Source organism: Carassius gibelio, chromosome B24 (assembly GCF_023724105.1).
Source record: "Carassius gibelio isolate Cgi1373 ecotype wild population from Czech Republic chromosome B24, carGib1.2-hapl.c, whole genome shotgun sequence".
NCBI lineage: Eukaryota > Metazoa > Chordata > Actinopteri > Cypriniformes > Cyprinidae > Carassius > Carassius gibelio.
The window spans coordinates 2401944-2426360 of record NC_068419.1 but is presented as its reverse complement, the minus strand read 5'-3'; the positions used below and the strand labels follow the sequence as shown (position 1 = coordinate 2426360).

At 39.9% G+C, this 24417-nt stretch overlaps 2 protein-coding genes across 3 annotated transcripts; both read right to left on the bottom strand.

Moving 5' to 3' along the window:
* Positions 1–439: 439 nt before the first annotated feature.
* On the bottom strand, positions 440–11233 carry LOC128013546 (high affinity immunoglobulin gamma Fc receptor I). Of its 2 annotated transcripts, XM_052596654.1 has the most exons (9): positions 10983–11232; positions 10580–10631; positions 4168–4212; positions 3469–3693; positions 2998–3276; positions 2210–2491; positions 1600–1839; positions 1358–1489; positions 440–1109 (listed from the first exon to the last, which is right to left on the bottom strand). In XM_052596654.1, exons 2-8 carry the CDS (start codon positions 10602–10604, stop codon positions 1362–1364), a joined length of 1224 nt encoding a protein of 407 aa, XP_052452614.1. In that variant the 5' UTR covers positions 10605–10631; positions 10983–11232; the 3' UTR covers positions 440–1109; positions 1358–1361. The 2 variants fall into 2 exon arrangements, with proteins under 2 accessions (XP_052452614.1, XP_052452615.1); XM_052596655.1 differs by lacking the exons at positions 4168–4212; positions 10580–10631 and having other exon boundaries at positions 10983–11233.
* A 6195-nt stretch (positions 11234–17428) lies between these two features.
* LOC128013544 (high affinity immunoglobulin gamma Fc receptor I) lies at positions 17429–23489 on the bottom strand. The gene is made up of 7 exons (XM_052596652.1): positions 23278–23489; positions 21118–21162; positions 20369–20593; positions 19931–20212; positions 19130–19414; positions 18057–18296; positions 17429–17943 (listed from the first exon to the last, which is right to left on the bottom strand). The coding sequence occupies exons 1-7, from the start codon at positions 23306–23308 to the stop codon at positions 17765–17767; spliced, it is 1287 nt and encodes a 428-aa protein (XP_052452612.1). The 5' UTR covers positions 23309–23489; the 3' UTR covers positions 17429–17764.
* Positions 23490–24417: the final 928 nt, after the last annotated feature.

The window sequence follows — 24417 nt, the reverse complement described above, 5'->3', positions numbered from 1 at the left end:
AAATACTGTTTTCAAACTATAACATATTAAAACTAATGTTATGTTGTTATTTATAATATAAACATGTTTGTTTAAACGATATCCATTTATATTAAATCATTAAAAATAATGCGTTTAAATACATTTTTACAGTAGGTATTCTTGGCTACATTTGGGATCGGCATTTATCATTTCTATTGTGTTGATAATGCATCGTTGTGTATTTAGGATCTGTTTCTGTGATCCATTAATGGTGGTCAAACTAAAACTACTGACGTCAGCAAGCAAATAGAAAAAGCACTGAATCCAGATCATGTTACACCAAAGAAAACAGACCATGGCTTAAATGATACACTGTTTCATTGAAACGTGTGTAAGCAGGAAAGCAGTGACCTCTTGTGGTGGACCACGGCTGGACTGGGTTTGATGATGGACACAAGTTTAAGGACTGAACTACAGATGCATTGCAGTGAAAAGTTTAATATAGCACATTGCATTGATTTATTTGACACACATCCACAATTACACTGAAAATGCACAGAAAGCTGAAAATGCATCGCTTGTTATAGTTGAGAAGTTCTTAAAAGTGCTTTTTAAAAACAACACAACAGCATCGCATAAAAACACTTGTAGAATGAAGATCTAAAAATAAACATGATGATACAAAGAAATCATTTTACTGTCAAACTGTTGCTTCTGGTTAAAATAGGAGTCCTCTATCCATAATCCTTCTTTCTCCGGTGTAAAAGTCATCTTGTCTGAATCGGGAGAGAAATCTGCACAGATCAAGCCTAAACATTTCTAAACAGATACGTGGATGGATTTTGATGTGAGCGACAACAGGAGATGAACTTTTTCACCGGAGGAAATGTTATGGATCATGGAGTCGTATTTTAGCTGGAAACAATGGTTTGAAGTTAAAAACATCTTGATGGGTTTGTTTCACCAGATGTGAACTGATGGACTGATGGATGTGGATGATTGTGATGTCTTTATCAGCTGTTTGGACTCTCATTCTGACGGCACCCATTCACTGCAGAGCATCCATTGATGAGACACTGGTGGTATGCTACATTTCTCAAATTTGAAGAAATCAATAAAGAAACAACCTCATCTATATCTGGGATTACCTGAGGGTGAGTACATTTTCATTACTATTAGTTTAAAGCATTTTCACAAATCCCAATCTTTTTCACACTGATCATTATGCTGTAACCTCGATTGCATTAATAATAACTGCCATTAAACTACTGTTAACTACTGGCAAAGTTATAGAAAAGCTCCATTACCTTAAATGACTAAATAGCAATTTGAATATTAGTTAACATTCAAATTATTATTTTTCTTCAGGGAGCCCTCATTGTTTCTCTTTTCTCGCCTGTTTAGGCTACATAGTGTACACTCATCAGTCTTCTGTACTTCAGCACTATGATCAGCACAATGATGATCACAAAGAAAATCAGGACTGCGACCAGGATGTACCACATGGGTCCGAACTCCAGTGGTTGTTCTGAGAGAAAGAATTTATGATAAAGAAAATAAATGACTTGTTTTGAAAATTGTATGTGATATTTAGTGCATTTATGCATCATTACAGTCAACCTGAATGAGTTTGAGTACCTGTGTAGTTGTAGATGTTGCTGAAACGGGAGAAACCGTTCCCACAGTCCCTCCGGCATCTGTACTCTCCTTCTTTCTCTACGGTAATAGACTCATCGTTTTCAGGTAGTTTTCTGTGTGTGTATGTGTGATTAAAGGGTGTGTGATACCAGTGGTAGGATGTGCAGCTGGCAGGACAGAGAGGACAGGAACACTTCAGATTGTTAGCAGACGCTGAAATCACTGCAGCCGGAGGTCCACCTGTAAAACACAAAATTACAATCAAGGTTTTTATAAATGTGTGTCTGTGAAAAAAGAAAAATCATTTGTTTGTGAATTGCCCCGTGCTGGTCACACACTAAGCTTGTTTTTGCGTGCAATAAACATCAAAAGAGAATGATGCAATGGGTTACCTTTGACATCTTATTTTAGTGTACTTTAATTTACTTCAAATATAAACTATTATAAGTATTATTTATGATTAACTTATAATTATTAATATTAATGCTATTGTTACACATAGCACTGCATGATATTCTTATGAATGTTAAAGAGCATCATGGTACCATGCCCAAAAAATACTTTCTGGTACTTTTTTGTTAGTACATGCAGTATTAGTGGTTGTGTTTACCTATAACTTTTAACTCTTGAGCTTCAGAATCTCCTTCCTTCTGTTGAGCTTCTGCACTGAGGTGTGTGTACCTGAAGGTGGCGCGGCAGCTGTACATGCCGTTATCACTTTGTGTGGCGCTGGTGATGGTGTATGTGCCTTCAGGTGAGCTCATGATTTGTGTTTTATCCTTATAGAAGATGGCTTTGTCCAGCTTTGGTTTACCCCAGACTTCACATCTGAGGGTCACGGGCTCCCCCTCCAGCGCAGGAACGGCCGGAGGAACCAACATCACCATGTGCTCTGAGAAACACAAACACAGGTCAGACTGCACATGCTGCTGAAAGAAACCTTCATCTAAACTTTCGGCAAATTTAAAGTATTTTGAAACTGACACTTGTTTTCCTTCTGGGGAAAACAGACCCAAATATTGATGACATCATGTTGCACTCACAGGCGTATTCACATTTTTGTCCAATCAAATGCTGTAGAATAAAACATCCCTCCTCTTAAAGCCAAATGCAACCAAGTAGCAAATCATGGTGTAACTGTGTTTATTATTATTTATTACAATACAAAATGGCATCGTATGATACAAATAATGATTTACTTTCATATCAATTTTTATTTTATTTTATTTTTGGCCATTGTAAGTTTAGAAATCAATGGGCTCCAGTGTTTTTTTTTTCAAAATACTTTCTTTTGTGTTTCAGACAGGTTTAAAATGACAGATTTTTTTTTCTGTAAACAATTCCTTTATCTACACACAAATGATCTGAAATACAACAGGAAGTGGAGTAATGAGTAACCTGTCTTTTTCAGCGTCACTGAATTGCTTCGAAGAACTGCTTTCTTTTTCTTGCACCAGAAAGTGGCTCTTTCTGCCTCCTTTAATTCTGCAAATATAACAGTTCTGTTCTTCTCTTGAATTTCGAGTCCTAGAGTGAAGGTGCTCACTCCCCTCAACACATAACATATCCAGTTCTCCAGATCATCATCATCCGTCTGCAGCACCAGGTTTCTTCCGTCTCCTTTGGTCATCACAGCACCTCCAACAGATGGAGAGAGCTGAGCGTGAGGCTCCAGATCTGAGAGAGAGAGAGAGAGAGAGAGAGAGAGAGAGAGAGAGAGGGAGAGAGAGACAGAGAGAGAGAGAGAGAGAGAGAGAGAGAGAGAGAGACAGAGAGAGAGAGAGAGAGAGAGAGAAAGGGAGAGAGATCATGAGACACAGCAGGAGGAACAGAGCAGACGATCATGAGCGTTTAGGATGGTGTTCATACCCAGTACAGTGAGTGTGAACGGGTCACTCTTCGTTCCTCCCTGATCACATTCATACACCCCGTTGTTGTCTGGTGTCACTGCTGTAAGAAGCATTAAATAATCCTTGTGTGTTTGTGGTGCTCCGTTAAAATACCATGTTGTTGGTTTACTCCCTCCTTCACGGTTACAGATCAGAGTGATGTCATCTCCAGCATACACCTGAGGGAACTTCGGCCGGAGAATCACTGAGAGAAAGAGAACAGATATATGACACACAAATCATCTGTAATGGCAGATCGTCTGACTTCTCTACAATTAAATATTATTGATTGGCAGTGATTAAACACAGAGATTTAGTGCTGTACACAAAAAAATTGTTGTTTAAAAGGTTCATTTATTAATTAATTCATGAAACATTTATGCACTCCTGTGTGCTTACATGCATTACTGCATGCATTAAATAAATAAATAAAAATACAAAAATGAATACTTTTCAAGCATCTGGATGCTTGTTGTGTGACGATGTCTCCGTGACACTAGGTCTACACACATTAGAACTTATAAATATCTGAATTCTCAATTTACTCAGTGCTGTGCTCGGAACAGATTTAATATTGGATTTTGTTGTTTTGAGGATCGAACAAAAAGCATCTCTAGGCTCTGATTTTAGCGCATGTTGTTGACTGTAGACACGTGTGTCATAAAACATGTTTATTTACCTGTTGGTTTCTGTCCCTTGTTCCCCCTTATGAGAGCCAACAACACTGTGACATATTGACTTGGCAAATTTCAAATATGTTGCAGATTTATTGGAGTGAGACTGACACACTACGTCAGTTATGCGCTTTAAAGGTCATTCCACGAAATCTGTGACTTTTCCACTTGGAAAAGTAAAAAAATAAGGTTTTTTTATATTTTTATATATATGAAATGAAGACACCTAAAACTGACAAGAAATTGTACTGTGACATCTCAGGGTATGTCATTTATTATTTTATTTTATTTATATAAGATAAGATTTTTTCTCAGCTCTGTTACAGACACAAGCATTAATATATTGTATAGTTTAATTATAACTATGTGATACATATACTGTAAAAGAAGCATTTAAGTTACTCTTTTCCCTGTGAGCGTTTCACATTTTGGATTTTTGTTTTAAATTGTTATATTTGTCATTAAGTTGACCAAAGACATTATAATTTTCAATTTAAATTTATATATTACAAAAAGGCTGAAAATAAAATATAGTTAAAGTTATAATGGAAAAACATAATTTTTGCAATCTTTATGAAATAAATGACAGCAACAGGATTGACATCATAGTCACAGGAAGTTCTTGATGCTTAAATTTTTTTTTTTTTCACTTTTTTGAACATTGCAATACTGTGACGAGGGTCTGCAGTCACCTTGTTCTTTTGTAATTTAATTTACATGGATTCATTATCGACAATGAGTTATGGAGAAAAACAAGTTTTACTGAGACTGATCCTCTTATTCTGGTTATTAACAATAATACTAGTAATAGTAACAATACCAACAATACTAATTACCAACCCCACTGAATGATATGCATGACCTTTAAAACCAAATCCATGTCATCCCTGTAACTTTCATGTTAAAAGCTTTTACTCTAAAAAGCAACAGGGCTGACAGTAACAGGTTCGATGATTTTAAACTAATTTGCTAATTGCTGTCACGCTGTCTAGTCTCTGTTTCCCTGGGTGTCCACTAGTAGGCTCACTTCCCCTTAGGCACTTCACTGTAGGCACTACAATTCCTCCAGTCTGGTCCTGTCTTCACAGTAATTGCACTCCTGCTAATTGCACCAGGTGCATTCACTTAATTGTCATTAGCCTCCCTATATTTACCAGTCCTTTCCTGTTGTCTGTATGGAGTCCTTTCCTTTCGTGATCCTGTCTTCTCGTCCTCCAAGAGTCCGAGTTCCCGTTCGATTCCCTTTCCTGTTCCTTCTTTGTTTGTTTGTTTTTTAACTGCATTCTTGTTTTGGCCCTGGCTTGTTTTGACTATGATTTGGATTACCCCAATAAAACATATATTCACTTAGATCTCTCTCTCTATCTCTCCCTGTATCTTACTGGGTCGCGATCGTCACAATTGTTAGCGAACAGTCAAGTTCACAAATGCATGAGGAAGCAGTGGCTGGGGACTCGGAGGAGCACTCGTCCATCACCCGGCTGAAGTCATCGAGGTAGTTAAAAAGCTCCTCGGTGGCAAGGCATGGGGGGGGGGGAAGACGAGATCTGCCCCGAGTACCTCAAGTCTCTGGATGTTGTGGGGCTGTCTTGGCTGGCACGCCTCTGCAACATCGCATGGCGGTTGGTTGGGGACAGTACCTCTGGACTGGCAGACCGGGGTGGTGGTCCCTCTTTTCAAGAAGGGGGACCGGAGAGTGTGTTCCAACTATAGGGGGATCACACTTCTCAGCCTCCCTGGGAAAGTCAATGCCAGGGTACTGGAGAGGAGAATTCGGCCGATAGTGGAACCTCGGATTCAGGAGGAACAGTGTGGTTTTCGTCCCGGTCGTGGAACACTGGACCAGCTCTATACCCTTTCCAGGGTGCTGGAGGGTTCATGGGAGTTTGCCCAACCAGTCCACATGTGTTTTGTGGACTTGGAGAAGGCATTCGACCGTGTTCCTCGCGACAACCTGTGGAGGGTGCTCCGGGAGTATGGGGTCGGCGGCTCCCTACTTAGGGCTGTTCGGTCCCTGTACGACCGGAGCAAGAGCTTGGTTCGCATTGCCGGCAGTAAGTCAGACCTGTTCCCGATGCATGTTGGACTCCGGCAGGGCTGCCCTTTGTCACCAGTTCTGTTCATAATTTTTATGGACAGAATTTCTAGGCGCAGCCAAGGGCCGGAGAGTGTCTGGTTTGGGGACCATACGATTTCGTCGCTGCTTTTTGCGGATGATGTTGTCGTGTTGGCATCCTCAGACCAGGACCTTCAGTGTGCATTGGGACGGTTTGCAGCCGAGTGTGAATCGGCTGGGATGAGAATCAGCACCTCCAAGTCCGAGGCCATGGTTCTCAGTCGGAAAAGGGTGGATTGCCCACTTCAGGTTGGTGGAGAGTTCCTGCCTCAAGTGGAGGAGTTCAGGTATCTTGGAGTCTTGTTCACGAGTGAGGGAAGGATGGAACGTGAGATTGACAGACGGATCGGTGCAGCTTCTGCAGTAATGCGGTCGCTGTACCGGTCTGTCGTGGTGAAGAAGGAGCTGAGCTGTAAGGCAAAGCTCTCGATTTACCGGTCAATCTACGCTCCTACTCTCACCTATGGTCATGAGCTGTGGGTCATGACCGAAAGGACAAGATCCCGGATACAGGCGGCCGAAATGAGCTTTCTCCGTCGGGTGGCTGGGCGCTCCCTTAGAGATAGGGTGAGAAGCTCGGTCACTCGGGAGGAGCTCAGAGTAGAGCCGTTGCTCCTCCACATCGAGAGGAGCCAGCTGAGGTGGCTCGGGCATCTATTTCGGATGCCTCCTGGACGCCTTCCCAGGGAGGTGTTCCAGGCACGTCTCACCGGGAGGAGGCCCCGGGGAAGACCTAGGACACGCTGGAGGGACTATGTCTCCCGGCTGGCCTGGGAACGCCTCGGGGTCCCCCCGGAAGAGCTGGAAGAAGTGGCTAGGGAGAGGGAAGTCTGGGCGTCTCTGCTTAGACTGTTGCCCCCGCGACCCGGCCCCGGATAAGCGGAAGATGATGGATGGATGGATGGATGGTAACAATTGACATTGACAACCCCCTCAGTCAAGGCTCATAAATGATCAAAAAGAGAAGATTACAGAGGAGTGAGAGAGAAACATGCTAGTGTTTTAAGTGCAGGAATCCTGGCTGAGAGATGATGTCACTTGAATGTAGAGTATTTTACAAGGGTTTTCTAATTAGGGTAAAAGGGCTTACATGAAATGGTCCGTATAATGCTTTGCAGTGCTCTGTTCAATTTGCACCATCAAAATTAACCAAATGAAAAATTGGCTTCAAACTTTCATTTTCCATTTCTTTTCATATAAATTATATTCATATAAATAAACAATCTCCATGAAAGCAGAGGCCTAAGCTTGTTGCCAGTGGTGTTTGAAACCAAGTCTGAACTTCTGCTTCATGATGTAAATGGGAATCACTCAGGAGCGTCTCAGCGGAGGGGAAAGATTTAACTCTTTTTTTTTAATTCCAAGCAACGGGGCTTACCCGGGACGCGGAATTCCTAGGCAAGGAGGGGGTGGTGATGCTGGGTGTAACTAAAAAGGTGCCATTGTCCGGTGAGTCTCATATCGCATAATCCATAAAACTATTAATCTCCTGAACTGCAACTTTCTTTACCACACTATTCAGCGCCAATCCCGCCACTAAGTCAGTTTCACTCGTTAAGGTAAGGTGTGGGGTAGGTTTAGGGGTTAGCATTTTTTGTTGCATAGTTTAGGAAACACTTTAACTGACACAACCAATAAAAACTTCAGAATCAGCTGTGGGGCGGAGGAAGCCACGCCCTATTTTGGAGCTCCCACCCCGTTTTGGAGTTCCCGCCCCTATTTGGAGATCTCCAGGCTGCAGTTATACCCTTCTCAAGCAATCTGTGGTACACACCTCTACCAACACACGATGGGTGACTCACAAAGCCCAATGTTCCAATGTATTACTTTCGTAAGTATCACAAAGTAGGCCTATCATTTAATTTTTCTGTTCATTACATATTTCTGTGTTAAAAATGTTGTATTAAACATTAATCTCATTTCATTATACAGTTGTAATTGCTATGTAAATGCTTGTACAGACCTCTGAGCAGAATTAAACTGTAGGCCTAATCTAGGCCAAATATTTAGGCCTAAATCTAAAAGCAACTTCAGACACAGCTTCTATCTCTTGATTAATACTGATTTAATTGGTAACAGCCTATTGTTATATTATATGTATTCTAATTTAACATTATCATTTAAAGGGGGGGTGAAATGCTCGTTTTCACTTAATCTCCTGTTAATCTTGAGTACCTATAGAGTAGTACTGCATCCTTCATAACTCCAAAAAGTCTTTAGTTTTATTATATTCATAAGAGAAAGATAGTCTGTACCGATTTTTCCCGGAAAAACCCGACCGGCTGGAGGCGTGATGTGTGGGCGGAGCTAAAGAATCACGAGCGCGAGTAGGCTTTTGCGTTGAGAGCGTTTGGAAGCTGTGACATTACCGTGAAGAAAAAAACACATCCAAAACAAACCATGGCTAACAGTCAGATTCAGCCCTATATTTATGATCCAGAATCAGATCCAGAGGCTGAAATTTAACAAGAGCAGCATCAGCAACGACGTCTCTATGTGGTATGTACTGAAACTATATATATTTGCTTAGCGGTTTTGGAAAATGACTAAGTTACACTGTCGTCTTTTTTTTTTTTTTTTTTTAAGCTGTACATGTGGAAAGTGCAGTTTGATGACAACATCGCATGTTGTTTACTTGATGTGCTTACACGCCGATTGCTGAGTTAACAACACAGAGATATTTGAAGCAGTTTTACTCACCGCCTGCGGTTCCAACACACCATCCTGACCCTTTTTCATTGGGACTGCATTATCCTTAAGAAATAAACGATGTGCAAATCCGGCATCAAACTGGGCCTTGTTTGTAAAACAAGCATCTTCGAAATGCAGGGAACAAACACAAACACTTGCACAACTCCGTTGATGTTCTGTAAAAATAAACTCCATCCACTGGTCCCTTAATGCTGGTTTTTTTGGTAATCTGTGCAGGGTTGTCTTGCCCTGGCAACCAAAAACACACTCCTTTTGTGACATTTGGCGACGCTCTCGCTCTGATCAGTGAAGTCTGTTGTGCTCTCAGTGCTCTGCTATACGGGAGCGCGCGCTCTTCCGGCAGAAGTGCCCTTAGGACCCATATAAGGAAATTCCACTCCATCTAACTTCACACAGAGCCATATTCCAAAAAAACTTTCCGAAAGGGCAAGTGACAAGTGACAAACCGGAAATACTCCTTCAAACGTACAACTTAATTTTTGAAACTTTGTCCATGTTTAGCATGGGAATCCAACTCTTTAACAGTGTAAAAAACTCAGTATGCATGAAATAGCATTTCACCCCCCCTTTAATAATTTAACATTAAGGCTGACATACATCTTAAGGCCTAATACGACATTCTCTTTAAATGGTTAATAAAAATCAGTTCCCCCTAATGGGAAAGAAAATTTCTGACACTGATATAATCATTTCTGGTTTATTTCTAAGTGAGTGCAGGTTTGAAGTAAATTCATTTCATTTTTCAGATTTCAATATTAAATAAAAAAACGACTGGGATGAACCCTGATTTTATGCTGATTCATCACAAAGACAACAGTCTTCTTCAGACTATTCATTTATTTTATGTGAGAACAGTAAAGAACAAAAAATATGCAATTATCTTAATGTCTTTGGTTATTTTCCTATCAATAAATAGCTGCTAAATATAATTTCACTTGCAGCGTTTCCAACCTAAAGAAATAGGCAGCAGAATTCTGCTCACTTGTTGCCAATTCAGACGAGATCTGATAAAGCCATGGATTTACACTAGGCCTACTGAGCATATATTAACTTTAACCCTGATACTATACGTACCTCAGTAATTGAACTGGTGAACTGAAAGCTGAGTTATTTTTTTAAAACACCCTGATTGCACGATTCCTTTATCTTTTGGATATTATTAGCCTAAATAAGCTGAATAATTACATGATTATATGTAAAACGTTACTTAAGATGGCTAACTGTAATATCCTCTGCTAAATATAACTTCAAGGTTAAGTTTGTTGTGAGGATTTGCAGCGTGTTTCGTTATATGCATGTGTTGTGATGATTTGCAACACTTGTGTTGTCAAACTGATGTAGATGCTTTCTTCATTTGCTGGTGTTTTTTCAATTTGCATGTGTTGTGCTCTCTCGGCCACTGTAAAAATCTGGCTCGGACGCAACAACCCAAACATGTAGAATTGAAAATTAAACTGAGAAACATGTTATGTTTTTAAATCACAAATGTATTTGTTGTTATTGTCACAAAATACACCGATTTCGTGGAATGACCCTTAAACAAGACCAAAGCAAAGACTGTTATAGGTCGCAGACAGTGTTTTTATTACCTGATAGTATCAGCAGAGACCTCATGTTCACCAGAAAGAGAAATATGACCGTCTGAGGGACAGAAATTTGAAAAAAAAAAAAAAAATCACAAGTTTTCTTTTATTTTTGACATTATGTTGTCTTCGTCACTGGTCTGATCTTTTCTTGATGGACTGCATTGAAATTTAAGTCATATTTTAAAATGTTTTAATTATTATGCATTTGACAAAAAAGTCTTTCACTTTCACTTTCACTTATAGACTTGCCACAAGTTTTTGTAATGTCGTAGGCTAGTCTACATCTTTTGAAAAGACTAATAGTTTAGCTTCATGGTCTCCGTTTGAAGCTTCAGAAGTTACATTGACATTTGTGTCAGGAGGACAAATGAAAACATGCAAAATCAAAACAGCATCACTTTCATACCTTTATTATGAATAATCAAACGCGAGACGAATCCAATCCGTCGCACTTAAGTTAAAGAAAGCGTCCAGTGAAAACCAGTTTGATCCAAAATGTGTTAACGCTGCAGTCCGTAACTTTTGGCACTCTAGCGGTTAATAAACAGAACAAAAACCGAAACAGGAACATCCTTTTTGTTCCACTGGCAAATATAAGTACCTCTTCTTCTTTTTTTCTTGCTATCTTGTGCCCATCATCAAACCCAGTCCTGCCGAGGTTCACCACAAGAGGTCACTTGCATCATTCATTTACTTTCCTGACTGCTGAAATTAAATAGTGTATAAATTAGTCAATGGTCTGTTTTATTTGGTTTAACATGATACCTATTCAATGGCCTCGGTACTTTTAATTTGACCATCATTTATCACAGAAACAGATCCTTGCTGCACAATAATACACTAGAAATCAAGAATGTAGAATACCTACAGTAAATAAATGTATTAAAATGCATTCATTTTATTTATCAGATTACTTGGTATTAAATGGATAATGTGTAAACAAATAAACACATAGGTAGAAATAATTGTATATTATTAATAAAGATAAAACATTAGTTTTAGTATGCGGTAGATCGATAACAGGAGTTTGACCTTTTGTCTCAGTGTTTGAACAAATGCAGCAATGATAGTAACAATCACAATCTCAACTGGAAAATGTGCTGTATGCTCATTTACCTACTGAAATGAGTTGAGACACAAGTTATCAAGCTTAAAAAGCACCATAATTAATCATAACTGCAGTCCATATTACTCACACAGAATATCCAAACTCTTGTCTTAAATCATATGATATATAAACATCTCACTGCTATATATATATATATATATATATATATATATATATATATATATATATATATATATGCATACAGCATCTGAGGATTTGTTAAATTAATCTATGCTGATTTTCATGACAGGACGAAAAGATGACAAAAAATGTCCTGATTTTTAGAAAATCGAATTATGAGCATAATGAATTAATTTTCATTATGCAAAATGAAATTTCCGATTATTTTTGGTAAGTTATGGGGTGAGAAATTACATTTTCTCATGAGATTCACCCTTATGTAAAGTGCCACAGATTCTTAAACAGAAAACATTAAGTCATAAAGGATTGTGTGGGTAAGAAAATTATGACAACATTTTTGTGTGAACTACCTTTTTAAGATACTGATGTCTGCGATTACATAAGAGTATACTGAAAATGTCATGTTTAATTAAGCTCTAAATATGTCAATGCTCCTATAAGTATGGATGACTGATATGAAACTGACGTTTCGACACGATGTCGAGAACCAGAAGCTAAACACTGCTCTGAATTGTGATTTGAAACATTCATGTCATGTGACTAAGGCGAATCAAAGCATCGGGTTGTTTCACAAGTGTTTCGAGACCCGAATCTGCACTTGATCGACAAGTTCGGGAACAAACCACACAGCCGCTAAGTCTTAACTCACTGCAAAGTATAAAGTGTGTCAGGATATGCACAGGAGACAAAGGTAGGTGAATTCAGAGCACAGTGTTGATTTTGGTGATTCAAGTGCACGGTGAATACTTGTGTTTCAAGTGCGGGCAATGTGATGATCACAGGATACTGGATCATAGACAGGTGAGTACTTTCATTTCAGGAATGTCACAGCCACAGTCATAGATTGCTCATACTCATTCTCTTTCCTTACAGATGCAGAAGTTATTTCCAGCTCGGGATAAACACAGGAGACTAAAGAGATTGTTGGATCACAGATAGCAATAGAATGCTCCGGGGTCCTGGGGGCAGTAGAACAAGGACACAGGTTAGTGTTTCAAAAGGGTAAGTATACTTAACATATTGTTGGTCATGATTCATCAGAGGCTCAGGAGACAACAGCGTATGGTCTGTTCCTGTTGGAGGCTTGACAGTGAACTGGAGTTGGGGTAAGTGTTTTTATAGTGCCTTGATAAGATCGTTAATGCGGAGCAGGTGCGGGTGATTAGAACTCAGGGGAGCGTGAGCGTTGTGGATTAGCTGAGACCGGGTTTGCCAGTGTCGTGGGGGTCTGCCTCGGGTTCGCGGAGCAGGAACTCTGTGAGCAGATTGGGGTCGAGTATATCTTGACGAGGTATCCAACATCTTTCTTCTGTTCCATAATCTTTCCAGTCCACTAGGTATTCTAGCCACCCACCACGAACGTCGGGAGTCCAGAATCTCCCTCATTGTGTAGATGGGCTCAGCGTCAGTGGGTGGTAATGGGGGGTTGTCGTCAGGGACCGGGTCTGAAGAGGGAACAGAGTGATGGGGATTTAACAGAGAGACATGAAAGGTAGGGTGTATCCGGTATTGAGCGGGTAGATGGAGTCGGTAAGTGATGGGGTTTATCTGTCGCTCCACTGGGAAATGTCCTATGTATTTAGTACTTAGTTTTCGACTTGGTTGTTTTAACCGAATATCCCGTGTTGAGAGCCAAACCAGCTGCCCAGGTGGGATTTTGGCTGCGGTGAGTATTAGCAAAGCATTGGTGACAGTTTACTGCCTGTTGGAGATGGTGATGTGCCTGGTTCCAAACCCTCTCACTTTTGCGGAACCAGGTGTTCACTGCGAGGACTTTGGATGGTTCACCGGACCAGGGGAACAGGGGAGGTTGGTAGCCTAAAACACATTGAAAAGGGGTCAGGTTGGTGGATGACTGTCGAATTGAGTTTTGTGCATATTCTGCCCAGACTTAGTAACGGTTCCAGAGGTTCTAACTGTGATGACAAACAGGTAGAAGGAATCAACGGATGTCTTGGGTTCTGCACTCTGTTTGTCAATTTGTTTGAGGGTAGTAGCCAGAAGTGAGACTTACGGAAACATTGCGGAGTGCAGGGAATGACCACCATACCCTGGGGTCCTTGGTGCAATATGATATCTTCTGGGATATCAAAGTTACTGAACACATGTTCAAACAGGAGCTCGGCTGTCTCAAAGGCTGTGGGTAGGGCTTTAGCTTACATGCTTTGGAAAATCTGTCTATGGCTACTAGGATGCAAGTTTTACCATCTGAGACTGGGAGATCAGTCACAAAATCCACTCCAATGTAGGACCAAGGGCAATGTGGAACTGGCAGGGGGATTAGTTTCCCAGTAGGTAGATTCCCGGTAGTAATTCCTGGACGTCTTCCTGCATTCTTGGCCACCAGTATTTATGTTTTAGTGTGGTAAGGGTCTTACTGCCCCCGGGATGACCTGTTCCTATGGAGGAGTGTGCATGGAAGATGAGGGGTATGCAGTGATATTCATGTACATACACCTTACCAGGTGGGCATGTAGGTGGGATGGGCAGGTGTTGTGATTGTTCGCGGAGCACTTCATCTAGATCCTACTGGATGGGGTTGATGAATAACTCGCCGGGCAAGATGGGCTCTGGTTCTTCTGGGGTCTCCTCAAGGGTGCTGAGGTGGGATAGAGTATCAGCTCTCCTGTTCTTGGATCCAGGATGGTAAGCTATTTGGAAGTGAAACCTGGTAAAGAATAAGGCCCATCTGACGTGGCGAGGATTGAGCATCTTGGCTTCTTTCAGGTATTGGAGATTCTTATGATCTGTTAGCATGAGGAATGGTTGTCTGGCTCCCTCAAACCAGTGTCGCCACTCTTCCAAAGCAAGTTTTACTGAAAGGAAATCTTGATTGCCAATATCGTAATTTCTCTCGGCTGGGGACAATTTCTTAGAGAAGGCGGCACATGGCATAGGCTTGGCCGTGTTCTTGGACTACTGGGACAGGATGGCACTGACACCTGTTGTGGAGGCGTCCACTTCCATGATGAATTTCTTCTCTGGGTCTGGATGTTGGAGCAATGGAGCTTTCGTGAAGGCGGTTTTTAATGTTTGGAAAGCCTGCTCAGCTTTGGGGTTCCACTGTAGTGTCCTTGGTTTCCCTTGTAGGAGAGACGTGAGTGGTGCAGTCATCATACTGTACTGGTCGATGAAGCGACAATAAAAGTTTGTGAAGCTCTGAAGTTCTTTTATAGATGTGGGTCTTGGCCACCAAGTATTTGCCTGTGTTTTCCGGTCATCCATTTTCAATCCTTTTTCGCTGATGTGATATCCCAGGAATTCGATGGAAGTTTGATGAAAGACACATTTTTCAGCTTTTACAAATGAGGACTCTCTGAGTCGTTAAAGCACTTGGGAGACGTGACTCTGATGATCTTCTGCATTGAGAGAGTAAATATGTATGTTATCTATGTAGGCGAGGGCAAAAAGGTTCAGGAACTCATGGTGAACCTCATCCATGAAGCTTTGGAATACTGAGAGGGCATTACCAATAATTCATAGTGCCCTAGGGTGTGATGAAAGCCGTTTTCCACTTGTCTTCCTTTCGAATTCTGACCAGGTTGTATGCACTCCGTAAGTTTAGTTTGTTGAATATATACGGGCATCCCGGAGCAGTTTCAGAGAGGATGGGATCAAGGGAAGTGGATAGCTGAATTTCACCGTTATCTTGTTTAACGCCCTGTAGTTGATACAAGGTCGTAACCCTCCATCTTTCTTTGGGACGAAGAAGAAACTAGCAGCTGCTGGGGAAGTGGAATGTCGGATGTATCGCTTTTTTAAAGCTTCTCCAACATATTCTTTCATTGCATTCTGTTCTGGGATAGATAATGAGTAAATTCAACCCTTGGGAATGGTCTCTCCAGGAACTAATTTGATAGCACAGTCCCAAGGTCGGTGTGGCAGTAGCTTGGAGGCTACTATGGGGTTGAAGACGTCTGCAAAAGAGGCATACTACGATGGAACTATCTTTGGGACTCTCAATCTTCGTGGAATTTACCGACATGGAGACAGGATGGTCATCGACGGATTGTGTGGGACATGATTTCTAAGTGACATGGCAACCCCACTCTAGAATTTTCCCGTGGTCCAATCTATTGTGGGCTGATGTAGGATAAGCCAAGGGCGGCCTAAAATCAGTTAAACTCAGCTATAAGTGAGAATGAATGGTGTGAATTGATCTTCGTGGGTATGTTCAACATGATTGGTGCTATCTGTGATGTCATGTACCCTTTATGGATCATCTCGCCAGTCACTGCATAGATGGAGTATGGTTTTGTGGTTCGGGACCTTTGAAGGCAGTGGGTCTTTATGAATTTCCCTGAAATTAAATTGCCAGTCGATCCTGAGTCAACAATGGCGGTGGCTTCAACATCCAGACCTCTAAACCTCAGATTCACACATATGGTTAGTGGGATTGATATGGAAGGTTGAGGAAGAACCGAACTCACCACTAACCGTGGAGGACGAGATGGACGGGTGCGTATAAAGTTCACCACTCCCGCAGTATAGGCATAGTCTGAGCTCCCGCCGACAGTTTCGCTCTTCTGGGGACAGACGTTGGGAATCCACTTGCATCTTTTCCGGTTGTGGCTCAGGGGTTTTCTCAGGTAGGTTTCGGCGAGGAGCAGTATCTGGGGTGTGTGCTTCCAGATAACAGGACTGGGATCTCAAGTGAACTCGGAGGGCTTGTTGCGTGAATTTCTCTAACCCCAGATTGTCATCATATAAAGTAAGTTGCAGTCGGAGTGCTGGGTTTAGTCCTCATCGATAAACTGTTAGAAGAGCTTTCTCATTCCATCCACTCGCTGCGGCCAGAATTCGAAATTCAAGGGAATATTCAAAAACAGTCTTTTAACCTGTAACCATAGAGTTTCGGCCCATCTCAATGCCAGTCCAAAAAGTTGCTGTATAATAAACATGATTTTCGATCTTTCCGTAGGATATGGGTGTATGTGTAGCTCAAGTGCGAGAGAAAAATGTTATAAAAACCCATTGTAATCTTCTTCCTGACCGGATAAGGGTGCTGGTCGTGAGAATTCAGAGCACAGTGTTTATTTTGGTGATTCAAGTACATGCTGAATACTTTGTGTTTCAAGTGCGGGCAATGTGATGATCACAGGGTAGTGGATTGTAGACAGGTGAGTACTTTCGTTTCAGGAATATCACAGCCACAGTCACATATTGCACATACTCGTTTTCTTTCCTTACAGATGCAGAAGTTACTTCCAGCTCGGGATAAACACAGGAGACTAAAGAGATTGTTGGATCACAGATAGCAATAGAATGCTCCGGGGTCCTGGGGGCAGTAGAACAAGTACACAGGTTAGTGTTTCTAAAGGGTAAGTATACTTTATGTCTGGTTGGTCATGATGCATCAGAGGCTCAGGAGACAACAGCGTATGGTCTGTTCCTGTTGGAGGCTTGACGGTGAACTGGAGTTCGGGTGAGTGTTTTAATAGTGTCTTAATGAGATCGTTAATGCGGAGCAGGTGCGGGTGATTAGAACTCAGGGGAGCGTGAGCGTTGTGGATTTGCCTGATCCCTGACAAAATGAAGTTAATGCAGCAGAACAATTAATATATTAAAAATAAAATATTTTTATGTAAAAAAAATTCCAGGCGTTGTGGCTTGATGTCTTTTTTTAATGTTCATATTTTTCATAACCAAAATATCATATTCACAAAGAGTTAATCCACTTGTCAGAGAGATGTTACAACACATTACAAGAACAGAACTTTCAAATATATATTATAATCATATTTAAGCTTCACCCCAGATTCAAACTTAAAATTAAAGGTTCTGACAACATACCAGTTGTGCACACGAACCACTCTACCAACCCAAACTGTATAATGATGAGCACAACATATATGTTATACACTCACTGACCACTTTATAAGGTACACCTTGCTAGTACTGGGATGGACACACTTTTACCTTCAGAACTGCCTCTGTGTTTAGCGTACATAGCGTACACTCATCAGAGTGTCTTGATCTGCATCCCGTCCAGGTGCTTGTATACCCATTCTTCCACATCTTCTGTACTTCAGCACAATGATCAGCACAATGATGATCACGAACAAAATCAGGGCTGGGACCAGAATGTACCACATGTGTCCGAACTTCACTGGTTGTTCTGAGAGAAAGAATTTATGATAAAAATGAATGACGTGAATTGAAAATAGAGTGTGACAATTAGTGCATTTATAAATCATTGCAGTCAACTTGAACGAGTATGAGTTGGCCTACCTTTGTAGCTGTAGACATGGCTGAAACGGGAGAAACCGTTCCCACAGTCCCTCCGGCATCTGTACTCTCCTTCTTTCTCTACGGTAATAGACTCATCATTTTCAGATCGTTTTTCGCGAGTGAATGGGTCATTAAAGGGTGTGTGATACCAGTGGTAGGATGTGCAGCTGGCAGGACAGTCAGGACAGGAACACTTCAGACTGTTAGCAGACGCTGAAATCACTGCAGCAGGAGGTCCACCTGTAAAACACAGAAATATGACTTACAAACCCGTACTGTGGAGCACTGATGATTTCAGACGATTATAGTATTACAGTTTACAGTATATACAGTGCTATTTACACAATGCCTTTGTTTTTTACTAAATTGTAACTGGTCCAAATTAGGCAGAATAAAAAAGAACGAATTAATTTTGTCCCCCTTTATTAAAGCAATAAATCAAGAGAGGCTGTGATTTTTACAATGGGTGAAGGTTTTTAGGCACAATGCAAATTTACTTCGAATTTCAAATGTTTCTATTTATTACACAATTACTATCAGATGTTTTTGTGAATGTGTATCTTTAAGGATTAGTAATATGAGCGTTAATTATGTTAATTCTGTTTTGTATCTCAGCATTTTCAGGATCATGTGCCACCAGATCATGGGATAAGTATGCTTAAATGTATAAGTTCTGACAGATTTAGAGAGTAATTAGACTGATTTAAACCAATAACTGATTGATTAAAAGTACTGACTCATAAGAATCATTTGTTCATGAACTGGACCATGCAGGTCGTGTAGAATCCTTGTTTTTGGGCGCAGCCAGTGAAAACAATGAAAGAGAAAGATGTAATGGTTTGCTCTTTTAATTTTATGTTAGATTGCTAACTTTCATTTACTTAACATTTTAAATATTGTTATCAGGATCTTTATTATTAATTTATTATTATTATTATTAACATTATTTACATTGTTACAAATAGTACTGCATGATATTCTTACGTATGTTAAAGAACACCGTGGTACCATGTCCAAAAATAAAGCAGGTACTTTCTTTAGTTAGTATATGCAGATGATTGTTGTTGGTTTACCTATAACTTTTAACTCCTGAGCATCAGCATCTCCGTCCTTCTTTGCAGCTCCTGCGCTGATGTGTGTAAACCTGTAGGTGGCGTGGCAGCTGTACATGCCGTTATCACTTTGTGTGGCGTTGGTGATGGTGTAGGTGTCTTCAGGTGAGCTCTTTGGGAGTGATTTATTATTCTTATAGAAGACGGCCTTGTCCAGCTTTGGTTTACCCCAGACTTCACATCTGAGGGTCAAATTCTCCCCCTTCAGAGCAGGAACGGCCGGAGGAACCAACATCACCATGAGCTCTGAGAAACACAAACACAGGTCAGACTGCACATGCTGCTGAAAGAAACCTTCATCTAAACTTTTAGCAGATTAAATTTGTTTTAAAATTGAAGTTCTTTGTATATATATAGTATTAATGACATCATGTTGCACTCACATGCATATCCACATTTTTGGTTTCTCAGTCCATTATTAAATTTACCGTATGATTCAGATGATTATTTTGATATGTGCAGTTATTGTGAAATTTGGATTCATACTTGTGAAGTATAGATGTTAAATGAATTATAAGAGCATTGCCAGACTGATGGGAACTAACTGACATAACTTATGAAAGATAACAGTCTGCATAATGCAATTAGAAGTGGACTACAAATGCAACAGAAAATGAAGGTTTTTGTTTTTTAAGTGGGCTTCAGTGTTGCTTTGGACCCCACTGCATTGTTTTGACTTTTATTGTATAGACAAACCTCAAAGTACCGTTTATCTACACACAAATGATCTGAAATACAACAGGAAGTGGAGTAATGAGTAACCTGTCATTTTCAGCGTCACTGCATTGCTTCGAAGAACTGTTGTATTTTTCTTGCACCAGAAAGTGGCTCTTTCTGCCTCCTTTAATTCTGCAAATATAACAACTCTCTTCATGTCCTTATTAATATCTGGAACTATAAGGAAAGTGCTCACTCCCCTCAACACATAACAATTCCAGTTCTCCAGATCATCATCATCCGTCTGAAGCACCAGGTTTCTTCCGTCTCCTTTGGTCATCACAGCACCTCCAAAAGATGGAGAGAGCTGAGCGTGAGGCTCCAGATCTGAGAGAGAGAGAGAGAGACAGAGAGAGAGAGAGAGAGAGAGAGAGAGAGAGAGAGAGAGAGAGAGAGAGAGAGAGAGAGAGAGAGAGAGAGATCATGAGACACAGCAGGAGGAACAGAGCAGGTGATCATAAACTTTTAGGATGGTGTTCATACCCAGTACAGTGAGTGTGAACGGGTCACTCTTCATTCCTCCCTGCTCACATTCATACACCCCGTTGTTGTCTGGTGTCACTGCTGTAAGAAGCATTAAATAATCCTTGTGTGTTTGTGGTGCTCCGTTAAAATACCATGTTGTTGGTTTACTCCCTCCTTCACGGTTACAGATCAGAGTGATGTCATCTCCAGCATACACCTGAGGGAACTTCGGCCGGAGAGTCACTGATAGAAAGAGAACAGACATACTATAACCCAAATCTTTTATAATGGCAGGTTGTCTGACTTCTCTACTATTATGAAATATAATTGATTAGCAATTATTGAACACAGTTATTTAGTGCTGTAAAATAAAAAAAGAACATAAACTTTCTGGAATGTATAATTAAAAGGTTAATCTGTTCATTCATCCATTCATGCATGCATTTATACATTCCTGCTTGCATGCCAGCCTACATTTGTACATGCATGCATTTATGTGTTTATGCATGCATTAAATAAACATAAATAATGAAAAAATAAATGCTTTTTGTGTTATGATGTCTTTGTCACTATCTACACATATTATTAGTTATTATAGATCTGCACTTGAATTCGCTCAACTCTGTGCTCAGAATAGATTTAAAACTGTTTGATATTAAATATTTTGTTGTTTTGAGGATCAGGCAGAAAACATATGTAGGCCCTGAATTTGACCACATTTTGTGGTTTACAGAAAATTGTGTCATAAAACATGTTTATATATTCACCTATTGGTTTCTGTCCCTTGTTCCCCCTTATGAGAGCCAACAGCACTGTGACATAAAAAGTGACATAAAAATAATTAATATGGGAAAAAAAAATTACAATTGCACCTTCCCAATCTTCTGATAAGAACCAGTTTTAACCTTTAACCCATTATAAAAAGGATTAAACTTGCAGATTTATTGGATGAAACCGACACACCAAATCAGTTTTGGATGCATATTGACTAAATCAAAGACGGAGAGTTACTGACCTGCTGCAATTCTTAGACCACGTTTAAAATCTGGGTTTTTATCCCCATTGACCATAGAAATAAACAGGTTTTAGGGCTCTTAAGAGTGTGAATATACACTATGTGTATAACAAAATACAATATAGTGACCAGGCTGAATTACTTAAAAAAAAATATATAAAAATAATTAATTAATCCTCTACAAACTTGTACAAATGAAAAATTTAAAATGACAACCAGCGGATAAGAACATTCCTGTAGCTAATTTTATACAATGATTACAAAATTTGTCTAGTTTTAAAAAAGGTATACATTTAATGATTAAAATTAAATTAACCGTTTAATGTCATCGGGCCCCATGGTGGGACGCCTACATTTACTTCACTATATTACAATTAAATCCTAATCTAATCATGACAAACTATATATCGTTCGAAAGGTCTAAGACTAAATGGATTTTTTACATTTTATCTTTTTTGTTACAAATTATGTAGGAAAAGTAATAGATTAATTTATGGCAAGAGTGCACCTCAAAAACCTACATTATAACAGGAGTTCTGACCTTTGTCAAAAAAAGTTCTTCGTTGCCTTTGTTGTGAACAGTTAACAGGTTCAAATTAGCATTAGCATTTTTAAATAGACTGTTATTTATAAGCTTAATTTTCACTTCTTGAGCCTGAAATTTAGGAATTTGGGTCAATACTGATCATTAAACAATATTTTGCTAAATGTGCTTTTGTGCTGAAACCTTGGCTGGTTTAGGCCTGTCATTGACAAATAAATAAATATATCTTTGAAGTGCCGCTCCTATCTCTTTGAATGGGGAAACATCAATATCTCCAAAACTGTTCACTAAGCTTAGAATTAAAAAATCATGCATGTCTTAGAGCGCTGACTGTGTCTATACCAACCGGAACTTCAAACGCCATCTGCAGTGACACGCTGACTTTACCGATTAGCGATTGGCTCTTTCATTCAGAAGGCGGGGCTTCCTGCAATTGAGCGGCCATATTGAGCGTTGCATTTTTCCTGATTCAGAACTATACAAGTGACATGTCTTGGGTATTCTATAGTCTTTGTTGTTACTATGCACTGTTGTTTAAAATAAATAGCACATTTGTGCTTGCGCATGTAGACCTACACCTTGTTTGTGAAATTTACATTTAGTCATTTAGCAGACGCTTTTATCCAAAGCGGCTTACAAATGAAGATGATAGAAGCAATCAAAAACTAACAAAAGAGCAACAAACCAGTCTCAGTTAGCCTAATACCTGACACAGCTTAACACATTTTAACGTATTTTATAGATTCTATGATGCAAACTTTAAATATTTTATATACTTTTGAAAGTGTTTAGTTGATCCTGATAAGTGCTTGTCGTCACAGTTGTAAACACGACGGATTTCTATTTTAATGAGGGGGTTTGGCTGGACTTCATCTTTGTTTCCAGATGGAATGTAAAAGAATGCTGGAAATCCTGTAGAATTAAGCCAATCCCATGACTTCAACACTCCTGGAGTGTTTCCACTTTTGTGTCCCATATGCATCAGACGTCTGTGGGCGTGACGTCTGAGGCTGAGACTAGCATAATCTTATCACTGATGAAGTAAATTAAATGTTATATTTGTAAATTACACAGAAAGGTTTTTATGAACAACATAAACACTTCTTATTTACTTCTTATATAAAAATTTTTACTGTTATAAAAACACATATTTGAGCATCATGAGGAATTGAATTGTCAGAATAAACATGCATAGCACGTCGTGCTTGTCATCGAATCTAACCAAAGTGTGTCGTCATCAAGGCTCTCACAGCAGATTCTGAGCAACTGCAGTGCCTGACCTCAGCGGCTGATCTGGGTTTGCTCTCGCAGTACAAATTTTCTAACTAGAATGCATTGCTTTTTTTTTAAGAAGCTTAGTGTTTTTACCTGACAGTGTCAGCAGAGACCTCATGTCCATCACCCGATCTGAGCCACGCTGTCCTTCAGAAAGAGAAATGCTGTATGACTGTCTGATGGACAGAAAGCATGTGCAAATGTTTCTTTGAAGTTGATAAAGAAATGCTTTTTCATAAGTTTTCTTGTCGTTAGACGTTATGTTGTCTTCCACTCTGGTCTGTACTTTTCTTCACACCAGGGGCGAGGCCAGAAATATTGAATTGGGTGGGCCCACATCAGGCCCCCAGCCAGCCCAGTTCCTTTGTTTTCTTTTTCAAAAGTTGACCCTTCTGCAGTTCCCCACCTCATTTTGTTATTACTTATAAGATTCAAATACTTCATTTGTGATTTTTTTTTATGCTCTAATTTGTGCTGGATTAGCTTGTCTGCTGGTATTTTAACAAAACACCTGTGATTTCAAAGCTGAGTTTTCCGCATCATTACACCAGTCTTCATTGTCACATGATCCTTTAAAAACCATCCTAATATGCTGGTTTGCTACTTAAGAAACATTTCTAATTATTATTATTGTTATTAATAATGTTTAAAACATTGAAGTAATTTTTTTTCCAAGATTCTTGGATGAATATAAAGATCCAAAGATCAGCATTTATCTGTTTAAGGTCCACGCAATCGGTCCAAGGAAGATATCTGATGGGTGAAGGTTTCTTGCATGTTTCTTTTCTTTTAGACAAGCAATATTTTCTTAAGTCCTTCAGACCAAGACAAACATCCCTAGAGATAGAGACAGGAACTAACAATTGGAATGTGCATTGATCATGTTATCACCTCTTGAGACAAAAGGCATTTTGCATGAAAGACACTGGGAAATGCACAAACTCTACATTGAGCAAAATATCTCTTAACTCTTAGGGTCTTGATCACCTTTTAGTCTACTTCTTGTAAAATTGACACCATTTTACCAGTCACCCTGAGACAATTCAAATGACACCAAACCAAACAGGACTGTAAATATTACTTGCATTCATGTAGAACATATACTATTGACGAAGTGGAAAAAGGATGGGTAAGGAAGGGGATGAGATAGAACTGGAAACAAACAGTATGTGAGAGAGGTGTTTCCTGTCTCGCAGATGCTTGTGTATGTTTGTATGGTCTGTTTCTCAGGAT